The sequence below is a fragment of the Sapajus apella genome, unplaced genomic scaffold (assembly GCF_009761245.1).
Source record: "Sapajus apella isolate SASKATOON/1434 unplaced genomic scaffold, GSC_monkey_1.0 scaffold140, whole genome shotgun sequence".
NCBI classification, from domain to species: Eukaryota; Metazoa; Chordata; class Mammalia; order Primates; family Cebidae; genus Sapajus; species Sapajus apella.
In genome coordinates, this window is record NW_022437080.1 from 183,606 (window position 1) to 200,012 (window position 16,407).

A 16,407-nucleotide genomic window follows, 5' to 3' on the forward strand; every position below is an offset into this window, starting at 1 on the left:
CTCCTGACCTCAGGTGATCCTCCTGCCTCGGCCTCCCAAAGTGCTGGGATTATAGGCATGAGCCACTGAGCCTGGCCAAACTGCAGATTTTCAAAGCCTTATTCTACATATGAAATGCCGTGATTTGGCCAGGTGCAGTGGCTCACACCTGTAAACCCAGCACTTTGGGAGGCCGAGGCAGGCGAATCCCACAGGACCCACTGCTGGGAGACCCCAAGGCAACCCGGTCCTTCAATTTCTTATTGCTTTATTTCACAGCCTCTTTAATAAACCTCACATCTAAAGGTATAAGAAATTAAATCACCATCAAAGACTATTTCAGCCTTGGAGGAAGAATACTATTTTTAGAAATGAGCTTTTATATTAAAATCACAGACAGTTTGCAACTCTGAGTTGCAAGGTGTCTTGTTTAGTGCTGATAACAGGGCCTCCGTCCCTATTTTGGTGGTCAGAAGAACTGAGACTTAGAAGGTGCTAGAAGAGGTCCCAGATCACTCCCCCCTTGGGTTCAGTTGGATTCAGAAGGCTCCTTGGCGACGTGTGAGCACCACAGTTTCGCCTGTGCTTCCGAGGGCTCGCGTAGTTGCCTTGGATAAATGTGGATGTCTCCTCATCATGTCTGTGCCCTTCGTGTTTTTCAGAGATCTAACTGCCAAGGGACTTAAACTCTCTAAGCCTCCCTTTCTCTCTTTCCACGTGGGAGGAGTAACAGGGCCTACCCTAGAGGTCCTATAGTAAATGGGGCAGTGCCCTTCCCCCACTTGGTGGGCACAGAGAAGAGGCTCCATTTGTGGAGTGAGGGAGCCTCTCTTAAAGCAGGAGTCACATGTTTTCTCTTATCCTCGTGTTCCCCACTCAGGGCAGCTGGGACCCAAGGCTGTTGACTGTGCCCCACACAGTGGCTCCCTCCCTCACAGGGCCCCTCACCATCTCCCAGTACAAAGCATATGCAATAGAAAATCTCCACCTTCCTATGAAAGCTTTTTCCCATGTTGGGATTTTTTTTTCTCTCTCTCTCAGTGAGAAAATGGCTCATCACCTTGGATACCAACGTTTTACATCAGAGATTGGTCACTCCTGCTGCTATCAGCACTGTAAATACTGCTGGGGGGGAGTCAGCCCGAGTCCCCACCCCTAGCCAGGTGTCACAGAGGGGATCGTCCTTCAGGCTCAGAAGGGCCCGCCTGTCACCACAAGCCCAACCGTAGCTCAGGGGCTGCAGAGCTCAAGATTCCATTCTGTTTCTCCTGGCTGAGGAAGGGAAGGGAACGGCGCATCTTCTGTACTCCTCCATTCTGTGTCCCCGGGGCCTGGAGTCAAGACACCCTCAAATGCAGAGGCTCTTCAGACACAGCTTTTCTGGAAACTGATCTTCAGTGCACTAAGAGAGGAGACTCTCAAACCAAAAATGACCTGGAGGCACCATGTCAGGTAAGGAACTCAGGTCATGAGATCTTAGAGCCAAGAAGGGGGTCTCAAGAGCCTCAGAATAAATCATAGTACCTGCTTGACTGTTCATTAGAAGAGGTGTACACTTTCTGTCTCAAAATCTTTCTAAGCCATAGCAACATTAATAAAAACCCACAAGTTACAAAATGATTGCATTATTCATAATTAAATATTTTACATAATTTAATATTTATATATAATGATTGCATTGTATTTTATGTATTTTTGAATTTCTGCTTATACTTTTAAAGGTATTTTAAACTTCAATGATTTTCTTTAAATATTCTAGGCTTCTGTTTATGATCAGTTTCGCATTATGGATCATCAACTTGGGAAACAGTAAGAAACACTTTATTCATAGTCTCAGTTTTAATTGCATAAAATATTTGATTCTCAATCATTATCAGTCTCACATTTTCAGTATTTTGAAAGGCTATCAAATAGAGCAACATCACGGCGGTAGAGGGGAAGTCACCAAGGCTGCGGCCCTGAAGCAGCAACAGACACCGCTCAACTGGACCTCGGGTCATGTCGGGGAGGTGACTGGGAGCGAGGACGGCTGGAGGCCGGGGGAGTGGTTCCCCTACTCCCGAGCTTTCCGAGAGGGTGAGTTGCCGCGCAGCCCACAAAATCCGAGGCATCATCTCGGTCTGCGAACTCAGAGTTTAAGATCTGAGAATACCTAGGATAAATTCAGGATAAAACCCAAGAAGAGCATTTTGTTGTCTTCAAATAATGATGCACTTACAAAGCTATACAGCTAGAGACAGCTCCCAGTGAGGTGTTAACTCTTCTCAAAGTTTTACTCTTTCATTGGTAAAAGGTTGTATTTGCTATTCAATGGCTATTTTGCTGCAGATCTAGAGAACTGTGATTTAAATGTGTGGAAAATAAATACCCCAAGCCCAGATAACAGCGGACCCTAGCTTGGTTTATCGCAGACGCGGGCTGGGCCCGCCTCCCCAGGAGGCCCCTCGCCGGTGGGTTTGGCGTCACTACACCCGTGGGTGGTCCCGCCCGGGAGGCCTGTGCTTAATCACTGTCAGGTGAAGCCACAGCCTGAGGTTAACATGTGAAAGGCAGGGAGGGAGCAAACCCGGCTTGCAGGCCGCACCCGTTAGTTTGTTTCACATCCCTAACAAGCAGGGTTTACCTGAGCAAACACACTTGGCGGGGAGCTGATTTTATTGCCTCCCCGGGGCGGCCACGTTCGGCCTCTTCCCTGCGGGAGAACCCTGAGGGCCGAGGGCCGCGGGGCGTGGGGAGCGCGGGGCTGACGCTGGGGTGATCCCTCAGGTGCGCCCGGGAGGCCACGCTGCTGCCGGAACGGCGGCACCTGCGTGCTGGGCAGCTTCTGCGTGTGCCCGGCCCACTTCACCGGCCGCTACTGCGAGCACGACCAGAGGCGCAGGTGGGCACAGGGGCGGGGGGACAGGAGTGGGCGCCGGGCGAGGGACGCGTGGCTCTTGGGGAGCGCGGGAGTGGGCGCTTGGGGACGGATGTGCCGGTCTTGGGGGTCGAGGGAGTGGGCGCCGGGGAAGGGATGCGCCAGTGGCGCGGGGGGTGGGGAGGGTTGGCGTGGGAGTGGGCGCCGGGCGAGGGGCGCGCGGGCCACCGCACTGACTCAGGTCCCCATCTGTCTCCTCAGTGAATGCGGCTCCCTGGGACACGGAGCCTGGACCCTCCGCGGCTGCCACCTCTGCAGGTGCGTCTTCGGGGCCCTGCACTGCCTCCCCCTCCAGACGCCTGGCCACTGTGGTAAGAAGCCCCGCGATTCGGCCCCCAGCTCACCCCCGCATGCCATTGAGCCTTCATTGGCTCACCCTCCATATCCATCCACAATGCATCTTTCAGTGCCAGGCCACATAGCAGTCAGCAAACCAGACTGATTCGTCATTGAACAAAGTAGCGTTCATTGGGAATCGTATAGTGAATTAAAGTTGGTTTTGAAGTTGCTCATATCCAGAATGCTGTTTAAAAATGATTTCCAAAGTGTTCTCACGTGTCTGTTTCAGTGAGCCGAATTTCAGGAGATGACCAGCTGGTAAGCAGAGAGGAACCTAGGAGACAAGTTAGCTGTGTAAATTTCAGGTGGTTTCCCTGCACCGTGTCCGCTCAGCTGTGCCTTTCCTCCTCTCTTCTCTTCCGGGAGCACGGGCTAGGGCTAAAAATGGAGGGCACAGTAGTGAAGGCCCAGCCTCTCCACCCTAGCCCCGGCTCTGCCCTCTCCCTGATGAAGCCAAGGCCCCGCAGCCACTCTCCTGCCCCCTCCCTCCACCTCAGTGAGCCCTGGGCACCTCCATCTGCCAAAGGGCACAGCTCTGCAACCCGACTTCCCACCCGTTGTCCTCAGGCCGTCCTGTCGGGCTGTGTGGAGGGCAGCACCGGGGGCCAAAGATCTTCAACCTGGCTTCCCCAGCCTCCCTCTTGCTCTTGGAGGCCCGCAGTGGGGAGCACACTTAATGTATGCTTTGCTCTCCTTCCCTTCCTGCCCTCCCTTCTCTCCCTGATGGGACCAGCAGTCAAGGGACACTCTTAATAGAGGCGCAGCCCTCAGCCCCACTTCCCATCCAGCTCTCTTCTCAGCTAGCTCTCCATGGTGCCAGCAGGAGAGTGCTCTCCACATGCAGATCACATTTTCCCAAAGCACCCCTTCTTTTATGCGTGCTCGGCCTCTGCCTATAAGTCACCAGCTGCACCAGAGACAAGAGGACGCAGATTTCACGGGCAGGCATCAGAATTGCAGGGGGTGCTTGTGTGGTCCTCACAGATGAAGTCAGTTCCCACCTGCCATTAGGCCGCCCCAGTGGGAACGTGGGGAAGGGTCTAGCTGTGATGACTTCCAGGATATCCGGTCATGATTTTACATTCTTGGAAACATCCAGTGCTGTGATTACTATCGGCCAAGAACAGTGACATTGGCTCTGAAAATGTGGCCTGTTTGTGAAAGCTGGATAGAATAGTGCTGTCATCCTTCAGGGTCATTTGTCAGGTGCAGAGAGGGCAGTGATCCCTTTGTGTTCTTTCACCCACTGATCCTTCTTCAAGGAAAGTTACAGTGATGCTGGTGATGGCTGTGCTGATGGTGGCTATGAGGACTTGAAGGTGACAACAGCGATGAGGATTGAACATCCTCTGTGGCAGGTGCCATTGCAGTAGGGCAAGCTCTTCTGGGTGTTACAGCAGGAGAGATGCTCTCAGTGTATTTCAGGCACTTTATATGCCTACTACCCCATTTAACTCTTATAAAATGAAGTAGATGCACCTTTTACATTTGAGGAAACTAAGACACAGAGAGATTGACTTCTGCAGATAGTAAACAGGGTCTGATTCTTAACCTTGTGCCATTCTTGTACTCTTCCTGTAAGAGTAATTATCAATATGACTGGGTACAGTGGCTCATGCCAATAATCCCAGAACTCTGGGAGGCTGAGGTAGGAGGATCACTTGAGGCCAGGAGTTTGAGAACAGCCTGGGCAATACAGCAAGACCTGTCTCTACAAAAAATTGTAAAAATTAGCCAGGTGTGGTGATGAGCACCTGTAGTCCCAACTACTTGGAAGGCTGAGAGGCAGAAGGATCACTTGAACCTAGGAGTTTCAGGTCACAGTGAGCTATGATTGCACCACTGCCCTCCAACCTGGGTGACAGAGAAAGATCCTATCTCTTAAAAAGAAAAGAAAGAATAAATATGAAAACAATGAAGATTTTTTAAAGTGTTATATAGAATATAGAAAATTTGGTCATGTTCCAAAGCCAACAGCACAGTAATAGGTAAATAAATGTTTTAAATTCTTTATTGGGAGATGATGATGGTTTTGAAGAGTATGTGGAAGAGAAAATGTTGCTACAGAAGCATGGCCCGCTGGCTCCTGCAGGGACCCCCCGGTCTGGGGATCTCCAAGAGCCCTCCTTGCTCTGACAGATGCTCTGTGAGTCCAAGCATGAAAAGCTACAAGCTAGCAGGGACCTTTGCCAGTCCTGAGCTAGCCAGGATCTCCTTGTTAGTCTGAGGGGGTGGCTCTTTCTACTGTGGCCCTAAAGCATCAAGTATCAGTTTTTACCAGCATCAAGAGACAATTTAATACTCTAAAATTTAGAGTCTATGGAATGACACAGTGAGGCAGCCAACTCAGGTGTCTTCAGAGACGGGCTGGTAACATGGAAGTGAGACGGAGCCGGGTCAACACTCCACCTCACTGTTGCAAACTCAATTTTTAAAAATGCAATTCTGGGAAGAAACAACCAACCAACAAGCAAACAGACATCAGTGGGCCAGACCCAGTCTCCAGGCCTCTGGGATGCCGTCAGAATGGCTCTCGCAGGTCCTGGCACCAGCTGGCTCTGGGCCTGTCAGCATGCACCCTGTGTCCAGCCCTCCTGTCCCCTTCCCTCAGGGGAAGGCCAGCATAGACCTGGTCCTACTGACTCTTCTCTCACCTGAATAGCTTATGCTGTGAGTGCCTGTCTTAGCATTAGCTTCTCTGGAGCCTCATCTGAGCCTAGACGTTGGCATTCCTGTTTAAGGAGTCTGGCACCCTGGAACAACCCTCTCTCCCAAGGTGGGGTGCTATGGGGAGGCGGCACCCAGGCCTGGAGTGGGCCTGACCTGGCCAAGGCCCATACAGCCTGCCTGTGTACGGGTGGAGAGTGGTTCTTGCTGTGGGGACTCATCTGCATCAGTTCCTTGTTAATTTCCAGTTTCATGCTCATGCCAGGTTCCTAAGTCCAGAGGGCGTCTCCTGGAGCTGTAGTGGAAGGCAGGGCAGGCTTGGTGGGTGGGCAGGGAGGTGGCTGGCCTTTGCTGAGTGGCCCTGAAGACAGTGTCCCTGTAGTTGGGCATGCTCTCCCACCAGTCTGACCCCCCTCCAAACCAGGCCTGGATTTGCTTGTGAGAATGCTCTAGTGGTGTTGGCTGCCATGCCTGCAAGGTTGTCCGCTTCACATGACAATCGCCACCCAGGACATTAGCCAAGACCCTGCCCAGCCCCACCACTCCAGAGATTCCCATTCCTATGTTCTGGACTGGGGTCCCACCTACACAGAGACCAAGGCTCAGGGACCCTCAGGGTTCAGCAAGAGTGAGGCCTGCTGTGAGGGGTGGGGAGGGGGGACGGGGACTAGGCATTCAGGTGCTGCTTCCTATCACCAGCGGTGTAGGCTAGAGAACGGTCGGCAGGTGAGTCCCATGGGGCGAGGAGGTGCGACTCACAGCGCTAGGCCTCCTCAGAACGGCAGCCTGGCTTTGGATGGCTGCATCTCCTGCTCCATCAACTGTCCCTTGTCAAAGAAATATTTCAAGCACTCATTTGGGGAAAAGTGGAACCTTTGTTGCAGCAGATGGCGGTGAGCTGTTCTACACTATGGCACTGTTTTATGCCGGTCTGTTTGCCCCACGTATACCATAGACGGTCTATTTGCGCCAATCGCTCAATGACCTGGAGCGGGATTCCCTGAAAGGTGACGGGCCAAATGAGAAAGATGGAAGGGCTGTTCTTCGTTCCCCTTTTAAACCAGTACTGTAATTCTCCTTCAGCTCTCTAAGTTCTACGAACATTTAGAGGCTTCCTTCTGTGCAGATGTCAACGTGGGGCTGAGACCTGCTTCCCGGCACCTCGCCCTGCTGCGCGGCCGAGGGGCGGAGCCTAGTGAGGCCCCGGGAAAGGGCCTGCAGAAGGCAGGGAGCAGGCGTTTCTGTACACCCTCCAAACCGAGCCGCAGCACCGCATGTCTTACATCTCGGGTTTGTCTGTTTTTCCAGACCCGAAAGACTTCCTGGCCTCCCGCGCTCACGGGCCGAGCGCCGGGGGCGCACCCAGCCTGCTGCTCCTGCTGCCCTGCGCGCTCCTGCACCGCTTCCTGCGCGGGGATGCGCCCGCGCGCCCTCCTCCGCCCCTCGTCCCCTCCGTCCCCCAGCGGGAGCCGCGCCCCTGCAGAAGGCCGGGATGTGGGCATCGCCTTTCATTTTCTATGTTGTAAAATAGAAGCACAGGGTGAATATTTTTATTGGGTAATAAACATGTTCATGAAAGCTCCTTTGGCTCCAGGTCCTTGGGGGAGGGACACGTGTCTCCACAGCACCGCTGTGACGGGTAGGTAGAGACAGCAGGGCAACAGCGGGAGAGCAGAACTGGAGCCAGAAAGCCTGGCGCCGCCTCCTTGGCAGCGTTAGCGCCTTCCTTTCGCATCTCTGTTAAGTGGGAAGCGAAGGCACAGGCAAGGCAGCGGAGTTCAGCCTAAAGCGGCGCGGGGCCAGCCTCCCCCGTCTCCTGAGCACCACTTCTCAGGCCGCTGCCCGGTCTGAGGCTGTCGTGTCCACAGCCAGTCTAGGGGGGTGGGCGCAGCGAGCTCAAGACACCAGGCCCAGTGACAGCACACAGGCTTGGCCACGCGGGATGTGACCCCAGCAGCGCACACCTCGGGTACAGGACCCTTGCATTGAGCTCTTCAGCTTTTAAAATCCACTGTAGTTCACGAGCCTGCATGATACAATTACTTTTACGTTTTATATTGTAGATTAGTTTATTGGCATTTTCAATCTTTTCAACTATTTGCTTTGAAAATATGAATTTAGGCCGGGCGCGGTGGCTCAAGCCTGTAATCCCTGCACTTTGGGAGGCCGAGGCGGGTGGATCACGAGGTCAGGAGATCGAGACCATCCTGGTCAACACGGTGAAACCCCGTCTCTACTAAAAATACAAAAAAAAAAATTAGCTGGGCATGGTGGCACGTGCCTGTAATCCCAGCTACTGAGGAGGCTGAGGCAGGAGAATTGCCTGAACCCAGGAGGCGGAGGTGGCGGTGAGCCAAGATCGCGCCATTGCACTCCAGCCTGGGTAACAAGAGCGAAACTCCGTCCCAAAAAAAAAAAAAAAAAAAAAGAAAATATGAATTTAATGTAACATTCAAATGAGTATTAAATAAAAAAGTAGAACTTCATTAGAGGGCTGGCTTGGAGTTCATTGGTTCATGAGAAAAATTATTCAAGTTTTGAGACGTAAATATTGCTAGGCATTAGTATTTTTTGATATTAAAGTTGTCTTCAGGTAGTTTCAAGTGTGTTCTGAGCAGTGCCTTATTTTTCTGTTTAATTATTGTAGGAATGAACAAGTGACGAACTTTGCAAATTATCCTAAGAGCTTGATGAATAAGCATATGCTACTCCTAAAATTCATGTTTGCAGAATACCTATTTTTTACAACATTGGCAGGCAAAAAAGACACTGCCTTATTTTCAGTAGGCACACTTAGGAAATGGAACTTGAAAGGTCGCAGTTGTGGTTGAAAAGAAAACTGAGAACTCTTAATATTAGTGTGAATATCTAGGGTATAAACACATTTTAATTAGAAAATTAGAAATCTGGCTCTGTGGATTTCTGTAGTAGAATATTAGAATGGATCCTTCTAGGAGAATGATTCTTTTTTTTTTTTAAGATGAGGTTTCACCATGTTGGTCAGGCTGGTCTTGAACTCCCGACCTCAGATGATCCACCCACCTTGGCCTCCAAAGTGCTTGGATTATAGGCGTGAGCCACTGCGCCTGGCCTAGTAGAATTATTCTTGATTATAAGCAAGAAAATCAAAGTCACCATTTATCTGTCTGCTAACTAATTGGGAAGCCTTTACCTACCTAGCACTGAAAAGACAAGGAGAATTTGTGAATAAAAAGCACTTTCTTTTGGCAGCCCAGGCATCCAGGGAGACATTTAAAAACGAGAAACTTTTCAGAAGAGAAGAGCGACGCTGGGCTCCTGGCTGTTAATGTCACATAAATGTGTCCTAGATCTTATCTGTCCCCTGCAGTTGAGGAGGATAGATAGAGACATCCCCTGGGCCACTATCTGCCAACACCCCTTGCTGGGAAGAGCCTGTTCACACTCCTGGGTTTGCTCACCCGGACAGAGGGAGGGCACCTCCCTTCCCAGAGCAGTCTCCAGCTGTGTCCATTCTGCAGAGTTTATAGAAGCTGCCCTTTTCCTTGCCAGCTTAGCCCTGGCTCACTCATCCCCCACACATCCTAGAAAAGCAAAATCTGTCCGTACATGCCCTCTCTGAGGGAGCCACTTGCCAGGGACACTGGAAGGAGATGAAGGGATGCATAAGGACTTGTACCAGCATAGGGCTGGTGTGTTCAGCCTGTTCCTATGTCGGGGTTTAGCAAATGCCTGCAGCTGAGGGGAGCCCTTGTTCCTTTCAGCCCGTCACCGTTTCCCCACTCTAGCCTAGATCCAAACTGGCTTTTCTAGCTGTGAGCAAGCAGCCTCTGGATATAGTCTCAATTTCCATTGTCTGCAAAGCCACTCTGGCACATGCAGCCATATATCACACCAGCAACAGTGTCTGGGAGTGACCTTTCTGTGGAATTCAGTTTTGGGAATTTATTTATTTATTTATTTATTTATTTATTTTGTTTTGTTTTTGAGACGGAGTTTCGCTCTTGTTACCCAGGCTGGAGTGCAATGGCGCGATCTCGGCTCACCGCAACCTCCGCCTCCTGGGTTCAGGCAATTCTCCTGCCTCAGCCTCCTGAGTAGCTGGGATTACAGGCACGCGCCACCATGCCCAGCTGATTTTTTGTATTTTTCGTAGAGACGGGGTTTCACCGTGTTGACCAGGATGGTCTCGATCTCTTGACCTCGTGATCCACCCGCCTCGGCCTCCCAAAGTGCTGGGATTACAGGCGTGAGTCACCGCGCCCGGCCGGGAATTTAAAATTAGGTTTGATAAGCTTTACACGCACAGGCATTTCTCATCTCACTTGGACCATCGGTTATGGGAAAAGGAGAACAAGGAGCTATGCCTCCCATAGTCACAGCTGCTCGGCACGCACTGATCTGGCCAGCACCTGGACCCCTCTGGGACCTCGGCACAGTATTATGGAAGCTTGTGGCCACAGAGCGGGCTGGATCTCCAGGAGTTGAAAGCTGCCAAGCATGTGGGGTGCTGGACTGGGAAATGTCTGCAGCACTGCCGCAGGGATGGGTGTGCAGCTCAGTGTCTAAGAACCGGCTCTCCAGCAACAAAGGAGGTGTATAAGTATGCTGATGGCACTTTATTACAAGTTTTACTCATACAAAGTACATTATAGCACAGAATTTGCAAGTCATAACAAAATATACAACCACCTTTATTCCATATAGCCTATGTCCTTTTGTTGATTTTTATCAGATCTTCTATCGGCACTCAAACGTAAGGTTGTGCTGCAACCACGATTTGGCAAATGGAGTTGCATCCTAACTCACTGACTCTCCAACAAGTTTATTGTCATTAAATCTGAAAAGTGATCTACCGTGGAGCTATTTCCAATCCTTCTACAAGGTATGCTAATTAACTGAACCATTTCAACTTTGGCACTCTCTATGTGAGAATATTACTGGTTTGTTGACATGAGTGATTGCTTTTCCGAATCAGTGTGTTTTCAAACGAGACTCGTTTTAATCAGGTATGGTAAGAAGGCAGACAGGGAAATGATGTCAAGGAGGAGGAAGTGTGTATTATCAATTAGAAACGGGAGGTGTGCCATGCAGTGCCACACAAGGCAGCCCCAGGATGGCCCGGGAGGCAGAGGGAGCGAGCACCTTGGGCAGGAGCTTGCACGGTGGCATGTGTGGGAAGGAGTGGGTGAGGCAGGGCAGGTGGTGTAGGGTAGGCTAGTGAGTCATTTCTGTAGGCTCCAGGGCACAGGGCTGTCCCTAATTGCCTGGCACATTTTCCCCTCACTTTCTCTGCTTCCTGATTGACCCTGGTGCCTCTCCATGTGGCCCTGTGTGGCGTGGAATGTCCTGTCCTCTTGCCCTGTGAATGTAACGGACTGGACTGTCTTTTCATCATTTCCATGACTGCATTCTTGCCGTACCTAAATAACAATAAAACCCACATTTAAAAACAAATAGGCAAGAGCTGTTCACGCCATTAGAACCACTATGTACTAAGGAGCCGCTGAGGCTCCTGGGTTGTCCTTGCTAAAGCTCCCGAGATGCTGGTGGGGTGACTTTCTGGCTCATTGGCGGGGCGCGGCCCGGAGCTGAGAAGAGGATGGTGAATAACAAGCATCTGCTCAGACCCAGCACTGTGCCCAGCAGCCTGCTGCTGCCTCTGAGGTTTACTCTCTGCCAAGGACACCTCAGTAAATCTGAGAGAAGTCTCATCACCACCCAGCAAATGCTCACGGGGTTGTAAACCGGCAGCGCCCTGCGTCAGAAGCCGCCACTGAGCCAATGACTTCCCTTCATAATACATCTCGCCTCCAAGCAGGGCTTTGGATTTTTCCCTCGTGGCATGTGATAGACCATGATTAAAGAAAAGGCACCTTCACGGTCTTTGTTTGACATACGTGGAAACCCAGGCTTGAGGAGGTGGAAGAATTCAGCAGGTACTGAAGCCAGAGAGTGGGAAACCAGGGACTACAGTTTAGCCCCTTGATTCCAAATCCCAGGCACATTCTCTGCTGCCTAGGAGAGACTGTGAACCTCCACTATGAGTTTGACATCAATTAGGATTTCAGTCCTTGTTCCTGAGCCTCCCTGTGTGGGCTGCTTGCCAGGCCTGACTTCAGTCATCCCAGAGTCTTTGCTCCCTCAGACATGTTTCGCATCAGATGAAACCTTCCAGCCAGGTACAGTGGCTCACGCCTGTAATCCCCACACTTTGGGAGGCTGAGGCAGGAGGATCACTGAGCCCTGGAGATAGAGGCTGCAGTCATCTATAATATGATGGCACCACTGCATTCCAGCCTAGGCGACAGAGAGCACACCCTGTCTTAAAATTTTTTTAATTAGGAGAGATCCAAGATGGCTGATCACTAGCAGCTCGGGATTGTAGCTCCCACTGAAAGCACAGAGAACGAGAGGACGCCACACTTTCAGATCAATTTTTGTTGCTCACGCACCAGGAGATTCCCAGCGGAGGAGCCCCACGGGTCGCCAGCGCAACTCTTGAGGCCGACGAGGCAGTTTTGCCACTGCCTTGGTGCGGTGGTTCTTGGTGCAGAATCAGAAAGCGCCATCAATCTTAACGCCGCCGTTTTGGCCAGCGCAGTGGGTTGCTCAGATTTTAGCGCTGGGAATCAACAAGTTGGACGTCCACTCAGAAACCCAACTATAAAGATGGTAATTATAAAGACCAGAGATGGATAAATCTATAACGAAGGGAAGAAACCAGCCTAAAAAGGCTGAGAATACCCAAAATCAGAACACCTCTCCCTCTACAGGGGATCGCAGTTCCTCATCAGCAACAGAACAAGGCCTGATGGAGAACGAGTGTGTTCCATTAGCAGAAGCAGGCTTCAAAAGGTGGATGATAAGAAACTTCTGTGAATTAAAAGAACTTGTTCTAACCCAATGCAAAGAAACTAGGAACTTTGAAAAAAGCTTTGGTGAAATGTTAACAATAACACACAATTTAGAGAGGAATATAAGTGAATTAATGGAGCTGAAAAACACAGCACGAGAACTTCGTGAACTATGCACAAGTTTTAACAGCCGACTTGATCAAGCAGAAGAAAATATATCAGAGGTCAAAGATCAACTTAATGAAATGAAACAAAAAGACAAGATTAGAGAAAAAAGGATAAAAAAGAACGAGCAAAGTCTCCAAGAAATATGGGACTATGTGAAAAGACCTAATCTACGTTTGATAGGTGTATCTGAATGTGACCAAGAGAATCAATCCAAGCTGGAAAATACGCTTCAGGATATTATTCAGGAAAACTTTCCCAACCTAGCAAGGCAGGACAATATTCAACTCCAGGTAATACAGAGAACACCACATAGATATTCCTCAAGAAGGCCAACCTCAAGGCACATAATCGCTAGATTCACCAGGGTTGAAATGAAAGAGAAAATACTGAGGGCAGCCAGAGAGAAAGGTCAGGTTACCCATAAAGGAAAGCCTATCAGACTCACAGCAGATCTCTCAGCAGAAACCCTACAAGCCAGAAGAGAGTGGGGGCCAATATTCAACATCCTTAAAGAAAAGAACTTTCAACCCAGAATTTCACATCCAGCCAAACTAAGCTTCATAAGCGAAGGAAAAATAAAATCTTTTGTGAACAAGCAAGCACTCAGAGATTTCATCACCACCAGGCCTGCTTTACAAGAGCTTCTGAAAGAACCACTACAAATAGAAAGGAACAACCAGTATCAGCCTTTCTAAAAAATACCAAAAAGTAAAGAGCATCAACATAATCAAGAATTTACATCAACTAATGGGCAAAACAGCCAGCTAACATTAAATGGGAGTATCAAATTCACATATATTGTTATGAATTCTAAATTTAATTCGACTAAATCCCCCAATCCAAAGACACAGATAGGCAAAAAAAGCCAAGACCCGTTAGTATGCTACATCCAGATCCATCTCACATGCAAGGATACACAAAGACTCAAAACAAAGGGATGGAGAAAGATTTACCAACCAAATGGTGAGCAAAAATTAATAAATAGAAAGCAGGAGTTGCAATTTTTGCTGATAAAATAGACTTTAAAGCAACAAAGATCAAAAGAAGCAAAGAAGGATATTGCGTAATGATAAAAGGATCAATGTAACAAGAAGAGCTAAAGATCCTAAATATATACACACCCAATACAGGAATACCCAGATATATAAGACTTATAAAGAGACCTGGACTCCCACACAATAATAGTGGGAGACTTCAACATCAATATTAGACAGATCAATGAGACAGAAAATTTACAACGATATCCAGGACTTGAACGCAGATCCGGAACAAGTAAACTTAATTAACATTTGTAGAACTCTCCACTTTAAATACACAAAATATACGCTCTTATCAGTACCACATCACACCTATTTACAGGTTTAAATGAAATATTGGTTGGCTGCTTGTTATTTTCTTCCCTCATTTTTTTTTATGTCTCCATTATTAAACACAATTACAGGCATACCCATCTTTAGACTGCATTCTAGCCTGGGCAATAAAGCAACACCCCTGTTCTCTCTCCCTCTTCCTCTTTCTTCCTCTCCTTCATTCTTTTTTTTTCTTTTTCTTTTTTTTATTCTTTCTCTTTCTTTCTCTCTTCCTCTAAAAATTTTTTTTAAATTAAAATTAAAAAAAATGTTTATATATATATATATATATATATGAAATAACTTCCCCCACTACGGCATCACTCTGGCCCCACCCTCGTTCCCATTGGTATTACAGGTGGCCTTAGTCAACCCTCCCAGGATCTCAATAGCTTGGACGCAGAACAGGGCTCCTGTCTTCCATAGTCAGACCCTGGTGTAGCCGCATCCGCCCAGTGCTGCTGAAGCCCTCAGGAGAAAGGAGCCTCTAGGCAGAGCTGGGGGAATCTTCCTCCACGTTTCACCATTTGGGGTCTAATATTGTGTGGAAAGTCTGTCTGTTTCACTCCTGCCAGCCTTAATTCCTGCGTGGTGAGCAAGAAACACTATAATACAAAAATCGACATGAGGGCTTCTTCAGGGAAGAGCGTCAGGATAGCAGGTGGTCCTCCTCCTGCGCTCACAGTGGGGGGTGGGGAAGGTGCCGAGCCCCACCCAAGTCCTCCTGATCTACTCCTTGAAGTCCTTGCTGTCCTCTGCACACCTTTGCAAGGAAACCTGTCGAGGTTGTCATTTTGAGTGAATATAAAAATAAAATGAGGCCAGGCACAGGGGGTCCCCCCATAATCTCAGCACTTTGAGAGGCCCAGGAGTTCAAGACCAGCCCGGGCGGCATAATGAGATTCCTTCCTTACAAAAAAGTTTTTAAAAATTAGCCAGGTGTGGCAGTGCGTGTCTGTGGTCCCAGTTACTCGAGAGGCTGAAGAGGGAGGATGATTTGAGCCCAGGAAGTAGAGGCTGCAGGGAGAGTGTCCTCACACCACTGCACCCCAGCCTGGATGACAGAGTGAGACTGAGTTATTATTTATAAACAAATAAAATCTCAGACGCATCATGGTTTGAGTTTCCTTCTGGCTCACGTATATGTCTGTGTTCTCTCCCTGCCCCTCACCCACTTCCTCAGCATCGCCCTGGTTTCTGAACTCCTGGCTGCACCACTGAATGGTGTTGAGTGGCCCTGTGTGTCAGGCTGGAAGCCAGGCTGGCGCCAAAGAGCTGGGACCCTGTGGGTGGAGGGAGACAGTGTTCAGTGAAGTCTGGCTCTAGCCTGGTGCTCCCCGGGGGGTCCCCTGCAGTGAAGGGCTGTGGACAGGCCCAGTGTCCTCTTCCCCCCAGCTGTCAGGTCAGCTCCAGCAGGAGTCTGGCTCCAGAAATCCTCCTGTCACAACTCAAGAGAAGGGATTAAGGATGTTTCTGAGGGTGGCAAGGAAGAGGAAGAGGGCCGTAGGTGTGGCTCAGGAAAGATGAAGATGGGAAGGCAAAGACGTCCACTCATCACTGAGACTCCCCCAGTATTCTTTTTGGCATTTTGGGAAAACCAACAAAGCTTATAGAAAGCGCTGGACAGGCTGGTATCTCGTGTGGCCATTGGAGGGGAGAAGGCAAGAGAATGGCAAAGGTTGGTGCAGGCCAGGGAGGCCTGCCCTGAGCACATCTGCAGGGAGTGAAGCCTATCCCAGTGATGCCAAGCCCGTCGAGGGCCCCTCACCAGGAGGGGCTGCGGCTGCAGGAGGATGCCCATCCCACAAACACCCCACTTCCCAGCCAAGCCTGCCTAGGGCTCCTCACACGGAGGGGCTGCAGGTGCCTGCAGCTGCTCCGCTCTGCTCTTTGTGAAGAAAGCCCTTGCCTACAGGACCATCCCCCCCTTCCAATCCCTCAAAGTCGAGAGGACACAACCCCACTCAAGCACTGGGCGTGGTTAGACATTGTCAGGGCTGGCCCCCCTGTCAGGACTCCATTCTTGCGAACAGGGAGACTTACCTAGCTCACTTTGCCTCCCTGTGGGCCCAAGTGATTGAGGCCATGTGTGGCTGCTCTCTCCACTTGCCATGGGAACCTCAGCAGAAGATATGGGAATGAAGTGGTCAGT

The 16,407-nt window shown here is 49.8% G+C and overlaps 1 protein-coding gene across 1 annotated transcript; it reads left to right on the plus strand.

Annotated features, from left to right (window-relative positions):
- Positions 1–61: 61 nt before the first annotated feature.
- Positions 62–7,482, plus strand: LOC116540446 (cryptic protein-like). The gene is made up of 6 exons (XM_032263937.1): positions 62–1,431; positions 1,739–1,788; positions 1,882–2,055; positions 2,746–2,860; positions 3,098–3,207; positions 7,211–7,482. The coding sequence occupies exons 1-6, from the start codon at positions 1,409–1,411 to the stop codon at positions 7,426–7,428; spliced, it is 690 nt and encodes a 229-aa protein (XP_032119828.1). The 5' UTR covers positions 62–1,408; the 3' UTR covers positions 7,429–7,482.
- Positions 7,483–16,407: the final 8,925 nt, after the last annotated feature.

What these genes read in the sequence shown, in the direction of transcription:
- LOC116540446 (XM_032263937.1), top strand. Translation starts at nt 1,409, where the DNA reads ATGACCTGGAGGCACCATGTCAG. An exon ending in ACCTGGAGGCACCATGTCAG is followed by an intron (nt 1,432 to 1,738) that starts GTAAGGAACTCA and finishes TAAATATTCTAG; the next exon opens with GCTTCTGTTTATGATCAGTT. An exon ending in GAGCACGACCAGAGGCGCAG is followed by an intron (nt 2,861 to 3,097) that starts GTGGGCACAGGG and finishes CTGTCTCCTCAG; the next exon opens with TGAATGCGGCTCCCTGGGAC.